Source organism: Oryctolagus cuniculus, chromosome 5 (genome assembly GCF_051225735.1).
Source record: "Oryctolagus cuniculus isolate XC-2025 breed Fujian yellow rabbit chromosome 5, ASM5122573v1, whole genome shotgun sequence".
Taxonomy (NCBI): domain Eukaryota; kingdom Metazoa; phylum Chordata; class Mammalia; order Lagomorpha; family Leporidae; genus Oryctolagus; species Oryctolagus cuniculus.
In genome coordinates, this window is record NC_142871.1 from 46,976,835 (window position 1) to 46,992,860 (window position 16,026).

A 16,026-nucleotide genomic window follows, 5' to 3' on the forward strand; every position below is an offset into this window, starting at 1 on the left:
GTGTATATCCTCAGTATTGGGCTAAAATAGTGTTTTCATGAATTATTTTAGACAACATCAATCCATAAAAAGTGAGGTAAAATGGTAATAGTCAAGTTATTCCAAGACCACAATTTTCTAAACTCAACAGTAGCCATGCTAAAATAACCTCAAGAAAATCTGATATTTTATATTATCTGCTGGTAAATGGAATTAAAATTTTGTGTGCTCGGATTAAACCAATATTCAATTCTACAATTTCTCTCCAATTTTTATGCTTGAGAAATTCTAATCTGTTAAAATTTTAGTCCATAAAATTTGTACAGTAAATCCAATGAGGAAAACATAAGTTTATATAATGAGTGGAACTTCTCAATCAACCTGTGGGAAGAACTCCCTCTTCAACAGTATTACAGCTCTCCCATACATTGCATAGCTGCTTGGAAGCCATATGATAGCAAAAGTTTTCCAACATCCTAGACTTCTGTTTACTTTAAATCATTGAAAAGCAAAGAATTAAAAGTTAAGAGCTAAATTTGACAGTCATCTCCAGCCACTCTCCCTTCCTATTGGTCAAATGAAGGCTATCTGAAAAGAGATGTGAAAAGGACTCAGATAAGAATTTTTTAAAGTCAGTGAATATGTTTCTAAACACAAGATTCATTGAATCATTATCATTTGATTTAGACATAAGCCTGATGAAATCTCACCTGCTCTCTGTACTGGGCTCACCCCAAATCTATTGATTGCTAAAATCCCGAAAGAAAGGGAATAGTAGGTACATAAAACTTGTCTCTAATGTGAAATTCCCTGACTGTTGCTCCTTTTTTAATTAGAGGATACTTACCAAATGTAATATTTATGGAGCACTCTAAGTTAATGATATAAATAAAATGAAATGGGGCATGGTTAGGTATGACAGTTTAATAGAAAATGTGAACACAACAGGGTGAAAGTTATTAAAATCAACAACATCACTAGGTACAATAAGGGTAGTTGAGATTTTGGCTCAGCATTCTCTTAACTAGTTGTGTAATTTTCAGCAAAACCTTATAGGTCTTTACATACATTAATAAAATGAAAGATTTGGATTATCTCATGTCTGACGGATCTTCAGGAAGTAGCATCTATTATTTTCAAAAAATAATATAAGAGATAGCTTTTGGCTAAGATGAGGAATAATATTTCCCAACATGTTAATAACTACCTGTCTGGCAGTCTTTATTAGTCAACTTATTGCCAAATTTCCTCATAATTATTCAAAATATTAAAATATGTATGTAGAGGCTAGCACTGTGGCATAGCAGGTAAAGCCTCTGCATTAACATAGATACTCTCATTTAGTGACTTTCTAAAGAAACAGAAATAGTCCATGTTTCTTTAAAACATAATATTTAATAATATTAATAATATTTCTCCTGATTATTTCTAAATAAGTTAAAATAAATATCCATAGTAATCTTTTACTCTCTTCATACTTTTAGACTTTATTATGATGAGTTTCTCAAGCTCTTTTATAATCTAACAAAACACCCAAAATTCTCATTAAATACCACATATTATCAGGAAATTATCCTTTTAATACTACCTCAATTCCACCTCTAGATCAATTGTTAGGGCTTTCTTTAACTTTGTCTCATGAATTGAATCCATCAACGGAAACTATGGGTTTGTGGTTTGACTATAGATAAAAGGAAACTACAGGTTATGTGGAAATAGCAAATGGTGAAATCTGATTCTTTTTCTTTTCTACTAAAAAATCATGTTTACTTTTCAGTTATAAGAAATTAGAGTAGTAAAAAAATTCCCTTAAGAGAAGTAAAATTTTCAGGAGCTGGAACATCTAGGTGAATCTGAAAAACTCTTTATGAGATGCATTTGTCCTGAATATCTGCTACCTTGGAAACAACTTCTAGTTCCTAGCTGGGGAACGAGGACCATGTAACAGCAAGGGCCATCCCCAAACACCATGACTTATGGGAGACTATATTGTGATTTTGCCTAGAAAGAAGGCAGCCAGGTTTCCAAGAGATTATAAAACAAATCTAGCTATTATTGCTTACATAATTATGACTTCATTTTACAGACGAGAAAAGTGCCAGAAATGCAACATGAAATTTGTACATCTTCATCACACTTATAGCATTTTATATATTTTGCTTAGTGTGTCTTCTGGATTAGAATATGGATCTCAGAAGGGAAGGGCTTTTTTGTTTGTTTCTAAACCCTTGGTACCTAGAATAGTGCTTGGGACACAGTGCTCAATAAACTCAAGTGTAAAATGTAATAAGCTGAAATCATCATCCATTTCAATCAGTTGCTTTACATGAAACATTTTATAACTACCATTTTTTGGTATATTTATTTCATTTCTATTATAGAGTTAGAAGAGTGTCAGTATCTCTTAAAAATGGGGAAATTCTTAATAGTGACTTGAGTTTATAACACTTTTTTAAATACATTTAATTAAGTAAACAAGTGCAAAGTAACCAGATATGATAAAAGTTCATTTTAAAACATAATTCCAAATATTAGCACCAATTTTATATCTATATGCTTTAATGATAAACTTATCCATAGCTATTTGATATGTTTCTTAAATTTATAGGAATTTAGTTTATTATTTAAACCTAAAGTGCAAATATACAAACCCATATTTCTGAATCTAAAATTTCATTTAGTGATATCATATTTAACCGAACTCCATTCATTATCAGAAATCAACAGACATAAGACAGTTCCTTTTTAAAAAGGAAATGAAACATTAATATTATAGTTTAAAGGATATAATAATGATTTGCTTTGTAAAATTTCTAAATCCATCATAAACAGATGTACGTAATAAAATTTACTAAATAACATATTCTTAGGATCTAATCATAAAATTAATTATGACAGGAAGCAAAATTCAGTAGAACAGAACATGGAGTACAGTATCTGCCATACACTGTGTATTCTTGAACTTGAAATTTCAACCCTTTATTTAGGAAATGATGATAAATACATTTTTAAAACTAGCATAGGGATATTACAGACGTTAAAGATCAATTAATAAAAAACACAAGAATTTTCTTGAGCAAATGCCATTGTTCTCCTCTTTAAACAAGGTTTTCCAAAGTATGTTTTGACCCTGATTGCCATACATTTGTATAACTGACAAGAAACATAGTTTGTATCAACAAGTTCAACATAATACACAAAAAAGAAGCAGAGCCCTTACTCACCACAAAGCCACTATCAGACCGATTGACTTCTGAAAACATTTCCAAATATATATCCTTATTTTTCAGGCTATGGTTCCTTCTTCAGTATCATCTGACAAGTCTTTAGTTTCAGTGTCTTAGTAATAGGAGGTCTGGTAGGTGATTGGAGGATTGAATTATTATAAGATGGGGAAAGGCACAATAATGTAGTTGAGGAAAATATTCGGTAAGAATGAAAAGTTAAAATCAGAAACCCATCATACCAAAAAGTAGTACTGAATATATGTGGTTACTGAAATTATGGAGTACTCAGTCCAACTAGAAAGAAAGAAAAATCTGGTATGCTTGATAACAGGAAATATAATTGTCAGGTTCTGAAATTGATAGCTGAAATTCAAGAGGAGAAAGGAGAACTCTGAAAATCCTGTTAAGACTATATGTGTAGGAGCAATTCTATCATTGTGTCAGGACTGTAATTATCAGGTTTTTTAAAAACTCAAATATCAAGCCTAACTGTTGGAAGACTTGTTAAAAGGGTTTACAGGCTAAATGGTGATGTTATATAGAATCAGAGGTCATGGAAAGAATCATGAAATACCAAAAATATTTCCTCATTCATTTTATGATTGTGTCACAGAAGAACTGAACACAATTTCTTTTCCAAATCGTCATCTTTTTTTTTTTCCCCACTTCTAGTAAAAGTAACTATACACACATATTCTTTTTTAATTGGCTTCCAATACTTCAGAGATTGTGGTCTGTCAACTCTTGTAATTTTTTAAAATTGGAACTAACTAGGATAATTAATGAAGAATAATTCACCATGGTTTTGATCTCAAAAGGGCTTTTCATTTGAGATATCTCATAGCCTCAAGAGTCAAGTGTACCTGAGAGAAATAAGAGTAATTTTCAAAGACAAAACTGAAACACTGATGCCATACTTGAGCTCTGAGAGAGAAACCAGATTTGGGCAAAGAACATATAATTTTTGGTTCATGATATTATCATCACTAGAAAGCAAAAATGTCCTCTTTGAAGAATAATAATAATATGATGCTTTTAAGAGGAAAGCTGAAAAAATTCCTTTAAATGTATTTCACTGATAACTATATAACTTGCTGAACCAAATCAAGATCTTTATGGGATCTTTAGGGATTTGCTGTTAAATTCCAGGTATTGTTCAAGGCACTATTATTATGACAGTAAATGGACAGAAAAAAATCCCTGTGTGTATGGAGTTCATATTCTGTCAGGAGAAAATGTAAAATACAATAAATAAATAAGCTGTATGGTATATCAGATGATAAATTCAATGGAGAAAATGTGGAACATAAAAGGCAACTATTAAGGACCATAGAGCTCGTTCCTTTTAAATAGGGAAACAGAGTCCTCATTAAGAAGGTGGCATTGAGTAAAGGAATTGAGTAAAGGAATAAACCACACAGATATCTGAGAGAAAGAAGGAAAGAGTGCAATTCCCTTAGACAAGTTCATTAAGTTCCTGGAACAGTAAGGATGGCAGCTTGGCAAGTGAACATAGAATTAGAGAGAGATTTGTAAGAGGGAAAAAAAGGCAAGGTCTTGGGTGAGAGGATATTAGAAGCAAAGCTTAAAATATTTTGCGAGGCCAGCACTGTGGCACAGTGGGTTAATCCTCCGCCTGCAGTGCCAGCATCCCATATAGGTGCCAGTTCTAGTCCCGGCTGCTCCACTTCCAGTCCAGCTCTCTGCTATGGCCTGGGAAAGCAGTGGAAGATGGCCCAAGTCCCTATGCCCCTGCACCCATGTGGGAGACCTGGAAGAAGCTCCTGGCTCCTGGCTTTGGATTGTTGCAGCTCCGGCTGTTACAGCCATTTGGAGAGTGAACCAACAGAAGGAAGACCTTTCTCTCTGTCTCTCCATCTCACTGTCTGTAACTCTCTCAAATAAAATAAATAAAATCTTTTAAAAATATTTTACAACTATTTTCACACTGTACAGACCAAAGCGCCAGCCCAATGAGAAAGTATGCTATTCTGCTCTACTGCTGCTTACTAATTTCATATGAAGCAGCCTCAACAACATTGTCTGATTTTGGCGTTTACTCTTTCAGAAGGTTTGAGAAAAACAAAAGGATTTGGGTTACATTTTTAGAGGTGCATTCGTGCTAATGTGTTGAAAATTGACTCTACAAGCTAAAGGAAGAAGTAAGCAAACTCATTTTAAGATTTTCAAAGTATTCCACATGACAAATGTTGAAGTCTAATACCAAGGAAGTAGTCAGAACGTGAGTACATTTTGATGGACAGCCAACGATGTGGGCAAGCTGACCGAACGTGACTTTGAGAGAAAGAGAAGGAGATGACAACAAAGTTTTCATCCTTAGAAACGTTATGTTTGGAATTGACATTTAGTGAGGTGAAGAGGTTAATGGGAGGTGGGGTTCAGGGAGAGGATGGACAAGTTTGGTTGGGAAAATGTTAAATTTTACATGGTTGTTAGACATTCAAGCAAAAATGTTAGTTACACAATTGCAAAAGGAAGGATATTACCAAGCTTCTCCAGGAATTCAAGATTCAAACATCATTTCATAAATTTCTATCACTAAAACCTTATATTTTTAAATTTTTAGGTAATAATGTATGTTAGCATGCAAATAGTTCAATCATATGAGTGCAAATATATATGTTTAAACATAGCATTTTTTCTTACAAGGCAAGAAAGTGTGTGATGTGTGTCTTATCTTTGCACAATATCAATTAAAGGGGAGAGAGCATACTGTTCTATGAGAAAGAAGTGATGCTCAGAGGAAGGAGTTCATGCTCATGGATACACCCCACAACTCAGCCTTCTCATCACTTCCTTGTGGACTCTTTTCATTGGCTAAGTGTTTAATATTTATGTTAGACACCCTTGACATTATATATGCATATATTTATGTTTTCATAAGTGATAATATTTCCCCCTTGATCCTTCAGAAAGGAACACACCATTTTTGAAGACCATATCTCTGACTTCCTTGCATTTGTGGTTGGCATGGGCTTATTCTCACTCAGCATACTTCTGCAGTGACTGCTGGAAACTTGGCCCCTCCTCATATGGTTACACAAAGAATCAGCAGTAACCATTCTCATTGACCTCAAAAGCTGTAACGACCATTTGTGCCCCCAAAAATTCATCAGGTTTATTATACATGATTCCAGCTAAAGACAATCAGGTTTTTCTATTTCACACTACGTGATTTTCATCTAAAGATAGGGTAAATGAGGGAAACTCATAGATGATGCAAATGTATATTTATTAAGCATTCTTTTTTCAAATTAGGCTGAATATTTTTACTTGATATTTGACCTGATGTAATTTTGGTAGGAGTCATTTGAATCAACTTTTTAAAATAATTCCAGTGTCTGAATTTAATCCAATAATTTTATGAAGACATGTGGAAAGCTTATTTTATTTACTGGTCATTCCTCTTCCATGTGCAACTTAAAAAGTCTACTTCTTCATTTAAAGCTAACTTTTGAAAGTTTTTCTAGTAGTTGTAGAATATAAAATATAGGAAACAGCATTTTGATAAAACAAATCTATGTTCCATACGTTTGTAGATAATTTGTTAATTTTTGTATGATCTGATGGCCTCACAAAGTTAAAATACAGTAATATGTTTTAGGCTATATATCTATAGAGCTGATATCAAATCAAATATGCCTAGGAATTTATTTCATGTCAAACATGTAAATACTATCTCTGAAAGTTCAAATATCATGCCAGAATTATTCTTATTTTGTGTGTTAAAAATTTTCTGAATGTCCTTATAGATGATGGCAAGTTTTAAAGTAGTAATTAATAAATACACACCAAAAAATAGAAGCAAGCAATATTATGAACCAACCAGACACAATAAATCTTTAAATAAAACAACAGAAAAGTACGCAGATTCTCCACAGGTTTTCATAACTTCTTTTCAGGTCGACAGGCATATCCATAAATGTATAGGTTGTTTGTAGAAGCAAGGGATACCTGAGCTGGAAGACATGCTGCCATAACTCTTCTTTTTGTGAAAAGTCATAATCATGTGTCCAGACATCTATAATAACTTTCAACTTTCTCAATACAACAGAGGGACTTCTATTTCCTCAGGAATATTACAGGAACTTCAAATGTTTACTATAAGTGACCTAGTTAACAATATTAATGAAAGCCTAGTTGCTTGGTTTTCCTGCTTATGAATAAATGAATTTTTAGGACTATGAAATAAGCAAGCATTTTACATGAAAAGCTTTAAGGAATATCTCTGCCTGTTGAAATAAATCATACATATCCATTTCAAAACTTGCTTGCAAAACTCTAATACTTGTATATTGTTTTAGCACAGTGCCAGGTTTATTATTAACAGGTATTAAGTTACTGTACTGAACTTAAACAATAGAAATTTAACACTTTATGAGAATACTCAAAGCAAGGCCTCAAATATCTTTCTTCAAATTATATTTCACCCTTACAATACAGATTAATGTATTTATTTTTCGGAGAACAGTATAAATAAACTCCATATGCCAGCATCATTGCCTTACTCCATTTCTAAAGAGGCACTTCATATTTCTTAGAGTATATTTTCTTGATAGTCTCTTCCTTTTTAAATAGCAGTCAAAAATGTGTGTAAATATCACTGACAATGTGATAAGAAGAGCTATTTATTTTTAAACCAGCTTTGGAAGCAGCTGCCCCTGAAACAACAGGAAGAAAGAAAAGAGATCAGAAATAGAAGGTGAAGCAGGCAGAGCGACAGAAGTAAATGGACTATTGGCCTACACCAAATCAATTGTGGTAATTCTGTAAAGTACAAAAATCTCAAGTAACAAGATGATTAAAAAGCAAATCATTGTTCTCCAAGTAGAGAGACAAACTCATCAGAGCAAATACTTTGGAAGAGAGAGAGAGAGAGGGCAAGTGAGAGAGAACATACTATTGCAATTAAAACAAAACATTATAGGGTACTTATTTACTTGATTACATAATAACAGACATAGCAATGTGACACAGAAAATCACATGAGGGAAAAATTTCCAAACACTGCTAGTTAACTGGTGCTGAGGGCAAAATTTATGAAGTTGAACAAATATCCCTTGACTAAGCAGCTTCACAAACATTACTGGAAAATGAGTTTATTCACAGTCTGAGCTAGATAGAGCATTTTCAAAAGGCATCACTGTTGTAATGTGTTCACTCATTTTGAAATATTTCGTACAACCTAGCCAACTCTCAATTGCTCACTTGAAGAACAGCCGTGTAGCAATTCCAGTGCAATTTCCAAATGTAGGTTAGGCAAAGAGTATGAATGGTATTTATAATTAGATAGATACACAGATAAAATACGACTTTCTAGTCATATATAATACTAACTTCAGGATTTGGGAAAGAAGTTGGGTATGTTGGTTGACATTTGAAGCTGGTAGAATTCTGAAACCTGGCAACAAATGGTGAACATCAAAAGAAACTCATGAGAATGAACAACTGACTGCCCTTCTGTAATTACATTTACTTTTACTTCATTCCAATAGATCATACAAGCTAACACTTGTTTATATAGCATATAAAGCCCAAAGCTATAAAATGTGTGTCAGGTGGGCAAAAAAATGAGGTTAATAACTAGGGATCTCAGAAAGATTGAGAATTGCTGTGAATTCTTATCCCCAGTTCACCCCAATCTCTGTGATAGTCACAGGTGGAATAGAGTACCTGGTAGTCATAATTATGAATTTAACTCAAGGTTGACATTGTTATTATGGTATCTTTCACTCATGTTAATTTATGTATTTTTATTTCACTAGTCTATTGCTGGACTGGAGATTGGTATACTGACCTTGTTTTTAAGGTTTTGACAGTAGAATTATAACTAGAGTATTTGGAGTTTTTGGCTACAAAGTGTGTGGAGGCCTTTACTTCTGTTGGTTGCCAAGAGTTCTTAGAGATACTTTTCTCTTTCAAAAGAATATTTTAATGATAAATTCTCAATCTTAAAATTCATCACATTGAAATGATGATAAAAATCATTCTTTTACACTTTGGAATTTGAAATTTAAAATAAGATTTTCAGAAGTAGCTACAACTATAGAATTCTTATGAAATAAAAATTTAAATAATAAATGAATTCTAAATATAGATTTAAATTAGTATAAACTGTCTTAGATGCCCTCAGATGCTTTAATTTCACCTCCTCATATATCTCCTCAATGCAATACATTCTTTCAATATTTTCTGAACAGAAATGTGTACACACAGAATCATTATGATAATTAAAGTATGAGAAAAAATCATTTTACTTGTCACTTGACATCTACATTATGTTGAAATCTCTTGACTCTTTAAAGGAAAAATATATGCCACTAAAGTGGCACATTTTCAAGACTGCATTATAAATTAAATGGATTATTCCATTAATAGATACACTGAGAGTATATTTCACTATTTCTCATTTTCATTAACTTCAGAAGGTGAAGTGGTTGTCTAGTGTTCATATCTCATTTAATTATCTATAACATACATCTCTAATACCATTGAATATTTGTGATTTATTTTATAAGCTTATCACATCAAGGATTGATTAGAGCTCATTAAAAATATATACGTTGTGGGTGTGAATATATATATATTTTTTCAACCAGTGCACAATAATTATAAATTAGCCCCTTATCTGTGAGTGGCAAATTCTATGTTCAAAACTAGCTTTCAAAACATTATTCATATATGAGTTCTCACTCTCTTGATTAGAGTGTTGGGAGGAAAATGTTCTTAAATTTATCAGATAGGGATACCATAGGGTCTCGAAACAAGGGCACATTGTGAAGACAGTAGTTTTAAAAGAATCCACTCTGTTGCAGAGTTCCACAACATAATTGGCTAAACATTTTCTTTTTTCTTTTTTTTTTTTTTTTTTTTTTGCAAAACTCCAGAATCAAACAACATAGAAGAGTTCACATGTTCAGTTCACCAGCTCATCTGCCATTCTTTGCTCCAAAATGTAAGGCCAGTGATAGTCCCAGGATACAATTTCTCTGAAATGAAAATCACTAGACAGGAGATACATTAATCATAATAATTGCCAAGAATTATTCAGCCCCCTGTGTCCATTCAAAGTTGGTCTTTATATTGATAATTTTAGAGAAAAACAATAAAATGGTCACTATGGTAGCTGAAATATGGCTCATAGGAAACAGGGCTACATTTAATTAATTTTTGTTTATGTGTCTTCTCTGCTTGTTGTTAAAGTTAATATCACTGGCACCAACTTTTGAGTCATTCGTTTTCCATTAAATTATTACCAAAATTTACAAACTTGGCATGAAGAGTACATTATATTTACAATGAACTTGGCACTTACAGAATAAATTATTGACTCTCTGTTTTATTTTCCAGCCCAGGTCACCTATGGTTCAGGCAAATGGAAAAGCCTGGTGCTTTATCATATATTAAGCTATATTAACATCAATAAACAGGTCTCCATCTGGTAATTCCTCCACAGTGCTGTCCCTGTTGCTGAAAACCAGTACCTTCCACTTCTAATCCACAGGAGAGATGTAGAGAAGTTATTAGTCCAAAGAAAGCAAAGGTTGCATGTTTTCTTCCTCAGTTTTATCCATGCGTTTTAGTACTGTAGGATCCACCACTGACTGGGATCTAGAAAGGATTAAGTCAATGTCAGCGAGTTATTAGCAAGTAATCAGCCACATGACATTCTCTTCTCTGTCTTTTCCTTGTCATTAATTCTCCCATGGATGAGGATAATCCTTCCCTACATCAAGGAATTCATGAACTGTGTATGTTGCACATTTAGAGAAAAACAGTTATGGTGGTGGTATGCATCAGTGTGAGAAAACAATCCCCCTTTGACCCTTAAATAAAGAGTGAGCAGCAAAAGATTCTAAACCCACAGTAATAGGCTTAAGTTTGCTTATTAATGGAAATAGTGATGACAGCATCAAAAAAAGAAGAGGTTTTGTTTCTTGTGTAATTTTTTTGCATTGAGCAAGATTCTTTTCTTTGTGACAAAGAATTTATAATTTAGAACAGATTTTTTTCAATAAAATATCTCAAATGGAAAAAAATACTACTTTGAAATGATTACGGTAAATTAAATAGAAACTGTGGAAAGCCTGATTCCTACTTTCAAGGAATCTATAAAATAATTCAACATGAATGTGCATTTTTAACTTTCATTTTTATCATTCATTATCATGTCTAGTTAAAAAGCAAAATTTAATGCGATTTAGTTAAACTGCCCACCAAAACATCTAAATAAAACTATCTTATTCTTGCAAGTTTTATGAAATAGTTATGGGTTTTTAAAGACCAAAAAATTCTTTTGCTTAAGAAGCAACACTTTGAGATTTGAAAAGCACATAATTTGAAAATTCTTTACACAAGTTTTGATAGCATGTGGGACTTTGTGAAATAAGCCAGTCCCAAAAAGATAAATATAATGTTTTTTCTGATATGTGGCAGTTAACAGAGAATGCAAAAAAGTAAGCATGAAATGGACATCATATGATATGATTGTTATTTTTAGTCCTTCTTTGTATTCCTGTGGAACTGTGGTCTTACGTTTTACTTGTTGAATATCATGGTTGGTGGTGAATTAAGTGTGGATAAGAATGAACTTAAATATGTCTGCAAAAATCAAAGAAAAGAAGGAAGGAGGAGTATTGAGGGAGGAGGAAGGGAAGGAAGTATGATAATCTTCCCAGAACTATACCCACAAAATGCATGAAATCTGTTCTCTTTACATTAATAATTTAATAAAAGAAAACATGAAAGTGAGAAGGAGAAAAATCGATGAAACAAGATACTATTGTGCAAGAGGCTGCCATCCTAATAGCTGCAGCATTAAAGAAGCAGCTGCCCTTTCAAAATTCTCTTGGATAACGAATTCTTCTGCTGCTGCTGCATTCCAGCCATTTGGCTTTTGCTGTGGCAGTGTGCCTCTTTGCAGACCTCATTAACTTTTGAAGAGAATGACTATAAGCTAAAATACAACTGAACACACTAATGAAAAAGAACAGCAACGGAACTAATTATCAAAGAAAGATAATTACAGGATTAACGGATAAACTGACTCCTTCATTTAAATAAACTTAAATTCATTTCAAAAGACGGAATGGAAATAGTAATGACAGCATCAAAAAGAGAAGAGGTTTGGTATCTTATATAATTTTTTGTATTTTGTCTCAGTATTTAATGGGCATTAGAAAATCTCAGAAAGGAGACTGACAAAAGTTTTGTTGGGTATTTGTAAGAGAGAAAAAAGAAAGAAGGAGAGAAGAAAGACTACAAAGAGGAGGAACAGGGAAAGAGGAGGGATTTTGTATCTTTTTAATTCAATGATGTCTAATTATTTTGGGAAAATAAACTTGAATAGAATATATTTTAACAAAGTGTACAATTGCAAAAAAATGCTTAGTATTTAGGTCTTTAAAGCAGTCTTTAAGTAAGACCCATACACTCTGCTGCACAATAAGATCTCATTGTCATAATTCCTGTACAATAAATTATTTTCATAATGAAAGAATGGTTATTTTCTTAGAATTATATCCATGAAATACATCAAATCTGATCTCTTTATATTAATAAAAATTTAAAATGGATAGTATAATAAAACAGATTTCAAAATGAAAAGCAATGAGAATAATGGAGAAAGAAATTCTTATAAAATACCTGAAAAATTCTCATAAAATTAAATCAATTCTATAAATGTTAAGATATATTCTGATTATATCCAAAATGTATACAACAAAACTCTTCAGACAGCACAGGATACAGAATTTAAGTATCAGCCAAATATTCTATTAAAACATACATCATAGAGCCCCTTCTCTCTTTCTCTCTCTTTCTCTCATTTTTTGTCTATAGAATATATTAGAGGATATGAAAATTTTAACAAAACTACATGACACTGTTCAGCTTGATCAAATTATTAGCTTGGTTTTATCATGTATTACATTGTTAGATGATAAATGCTAATGTTAAACAATTCCTCAAAAAGCAGGAAAAAAACTGGCAGAAGCACTTTGTGATTAAGATTTTTTTGGTATTTGGTTGCTGCAAGCATACTGTATCTTAGACCAAACTTTTCCCCTTTATTCTCTTAAATGACATTTAAGATTACTTGTGTAACAGTATAACTTAATTATAAATGAATTGGGTTATCCCAGTTTAATAGAAAGAATTGTCTATCAGTAATACATCACATTCATCTGTCTACATAGCTTCAGCAGTCCTTGTAATGAATAATTTTTCTGTATTTTTTAAAAAGATATATTTATTTTGAAGTATGAGAGAGAGAGAGAGAGAGAATCTCTCATCCACTGGTTCACTCCCCAGAAGGCTGCAATGGCCATTGCTGGATCAGGTTGAATCCAGGAGCTTCATCTGTATCTCCCTCATAGGTTTCAGGGCCCAAACACTTGGGTCATTTTCTGCTGCTCTTCTCAGGCCATCAGCAGGTAGCTGGAGTGGAAGTGGAGCAGCCAGGACAAAAACTTTACCCAAATGGTTGCCAGCATCTCAGACAGTGGTTTTGCACCTTGCACAGTAGCCCTGGCCCCCTACTTCTTGAAAATCAATATCTTAACTTTTGGTGTCCATTCATTCAGTTATTATACATCTGTAATATCATGTTTAAGAGTCTAGATTTGGGACAGACATGAATATTGATTCCAGTTTCTATGAAAGCAATTTGTTAGCTCTGTTTTCATGGAAAGGTTTTTAGACTTGAGGCTTTTTTCTTTTATTTATAAAACACCTACATCATGTAGACAAGGTGAGGATATTATGTAAATATGCATACACAAATACAGCACAGATTCTGTCACATAGGTAATGAAAGTGGTCAAGGAAGCAGATCATTGGACACTATTGCCTGTGAACCAATATTAGCATTGCTATCCTTTAGTTACACAAACTATTTTAGTCAACTTTCCTGTGTCTTGGTCTCCTCATAAATATAATGGAGATAGTATCACCTTAGAAACTGCTTTGATGCAAAGCAAATGAGTAAATATATATATATATATATATATATATATATATATATGTCACTAGAATAGGGGTAAGTGTGTATTGACAACAAATGTTTAAATTTTTTCAATAAAACCAGAGGTTCGCTTCACTATAATAATATTAGTATTGTTCATAGCAACTGTTAAACACCAAACACTGTCCAAGGTGCTGAAAATGACAAATAACTCTCCAAATCTAAAACATTCACAACCTTGAAAACTTCCTATCTCTTCACATGAAAATGCAACTCCTTCCTAAAATTTATGTAGGAAACCAAAGTCATCTTCTTACAAGTCTTGTTAACTTAGATCAAAAGCAGGATTACACATAATAAAAATGGCTGTTCTCCCCATTCTCCCTTCTTCTCTGGAGGCACTCCATAGAAATCCTTGCTTCCTCAGCCTAGAATTATATTTATTTTTTAATTTCCACTTTACATGAAAAGCATAGAGATAGAAGTGGATAGAGAAAGATACATAGAACCTTCCATCTCCTTTTTTACTTCCAAAGGCCCACACTTCCCAGGGCTAGGTCAGTCCATTTCAGTAGACAGGCACTGAATCCATGTCTCCCATGTTAGTGGCAGGGCCTCAAGCGCCTGAACCATCACTTGCTGAATCCTAGGGTGCACAATATCAGGTATCTGGTATTGGAAGTGGAATCTGGACTTGAATTGAGAACTCTAATATGATATGAGGGTATCCTAAATGGTGTCTTCACTATGGCTCCAAATGTCAGCCTCTTCGGTATGCAATTTGAAAATCACTGGGTTTTGTGATTTTTAACAGCTCTGATAGACTGTCTGTTAATTTGGAACAACACTAAATTTAGGTTGCCTTGAATGACTTGGTCAGTTTTAAACTGACAATTATTGTGCATATTTACAAGGTATTATGTAATGAGTAAATATTGTACTCATACAATCTTATATGTGGAACCAAAAAAAATGTTAAAAAATGAAGTAAAGAATATGATGGTATTGGATTGGGTATAGAGTAAGGAAAAACAAGACCCTGGTCAAAGTTCACCAAGTTTCAGTTAAGAGGAATGAATTCCAGAGATCTCCTTTACAGCCTTGTAACTGTATTAATAACAACATGCTGTATGTCTAAAAACTTTTGAGAGCAGATTTTAAATGTTGTTCCTACAAAAAAATTACTATCTTTGAAAATTACCAGATACATAATCACAGAGGTATGGAAGGCTTTAAAATATCACCCAAAAATATATACAGAAAATCTTAGAGTTAAACTTGGTGTTCTCCCCACACACAGTTCCAACCCATTACCCAATCAGCATACCTCTTCATGGCCTTGGGGGAGAGTTCCTTTTCTACTTCTTTCACAGGCACACTGTAGGAGTCCACATTGTATTCACTGTCATCATCATACTCATGGTCTAGCAGTGTTCTTGCCCATGTTCCCATATCATAAGGGGGCAGCATTCCTCCAAACTCAGAGGGCAGGATCTCAGGATGAATTAGTTGGTGTAGACTGTTCAGATTGTTCCCATGCAAAAATATCTATAAATGCAAGATGAATGGGAGGGAAAGACAAAGAGGAAAGTAAATACTATCCAAAACCTAGGGACAGAAGGGACAGAAACAGCACATACAGGAGTCATCTTTGTATCCTAAAAGATCTAAGTACTTCATCCACTCAGGAAACAAGCAAGACTAGGACTATCATACTGATATTTAAAAAAAAAAAATACTGAGGCTCAAGGATTTTAAGTATTTTCTGGAAGCTCAGATAGTTACTAAGTTAAAGAGATGAAACTGCAAGTTTGGTTTCCTGGTTCACAGTTGAGA

General features: G+C 33.1%; 1 protein-coding gene across 1 annotated transcript in view; it reads right to left on the bottom strand.

Moving 5' to 3' along the window:
- Positions 1-3,966: 3,966 nt before the first annotated feature.
- CLVS2 (clavesin 2) overlaps positions 3,967-16,026 on the bottom strand; it is a 75,763-nt gene continuing 63,703 nt past the window's right edge. Inside the window, exons 4-5 of the mRNA XM_002714800.6 lie at positions 15,518-15,738; positions 3,967-10,838 (exon numbers count right to left, since the gene is read on the bottom strand). Of these exons, the coding sequence (XP_002714846.1) occupies positions 10,751-10,838; positions 15,518-15,738 (309 nt within the window). The 3' untranslated portion in view covers positions 3,967-10,750. The remainder of the gene's footprint in view (positions 10,839-15,517; positions 15,739-16,026) is intronic.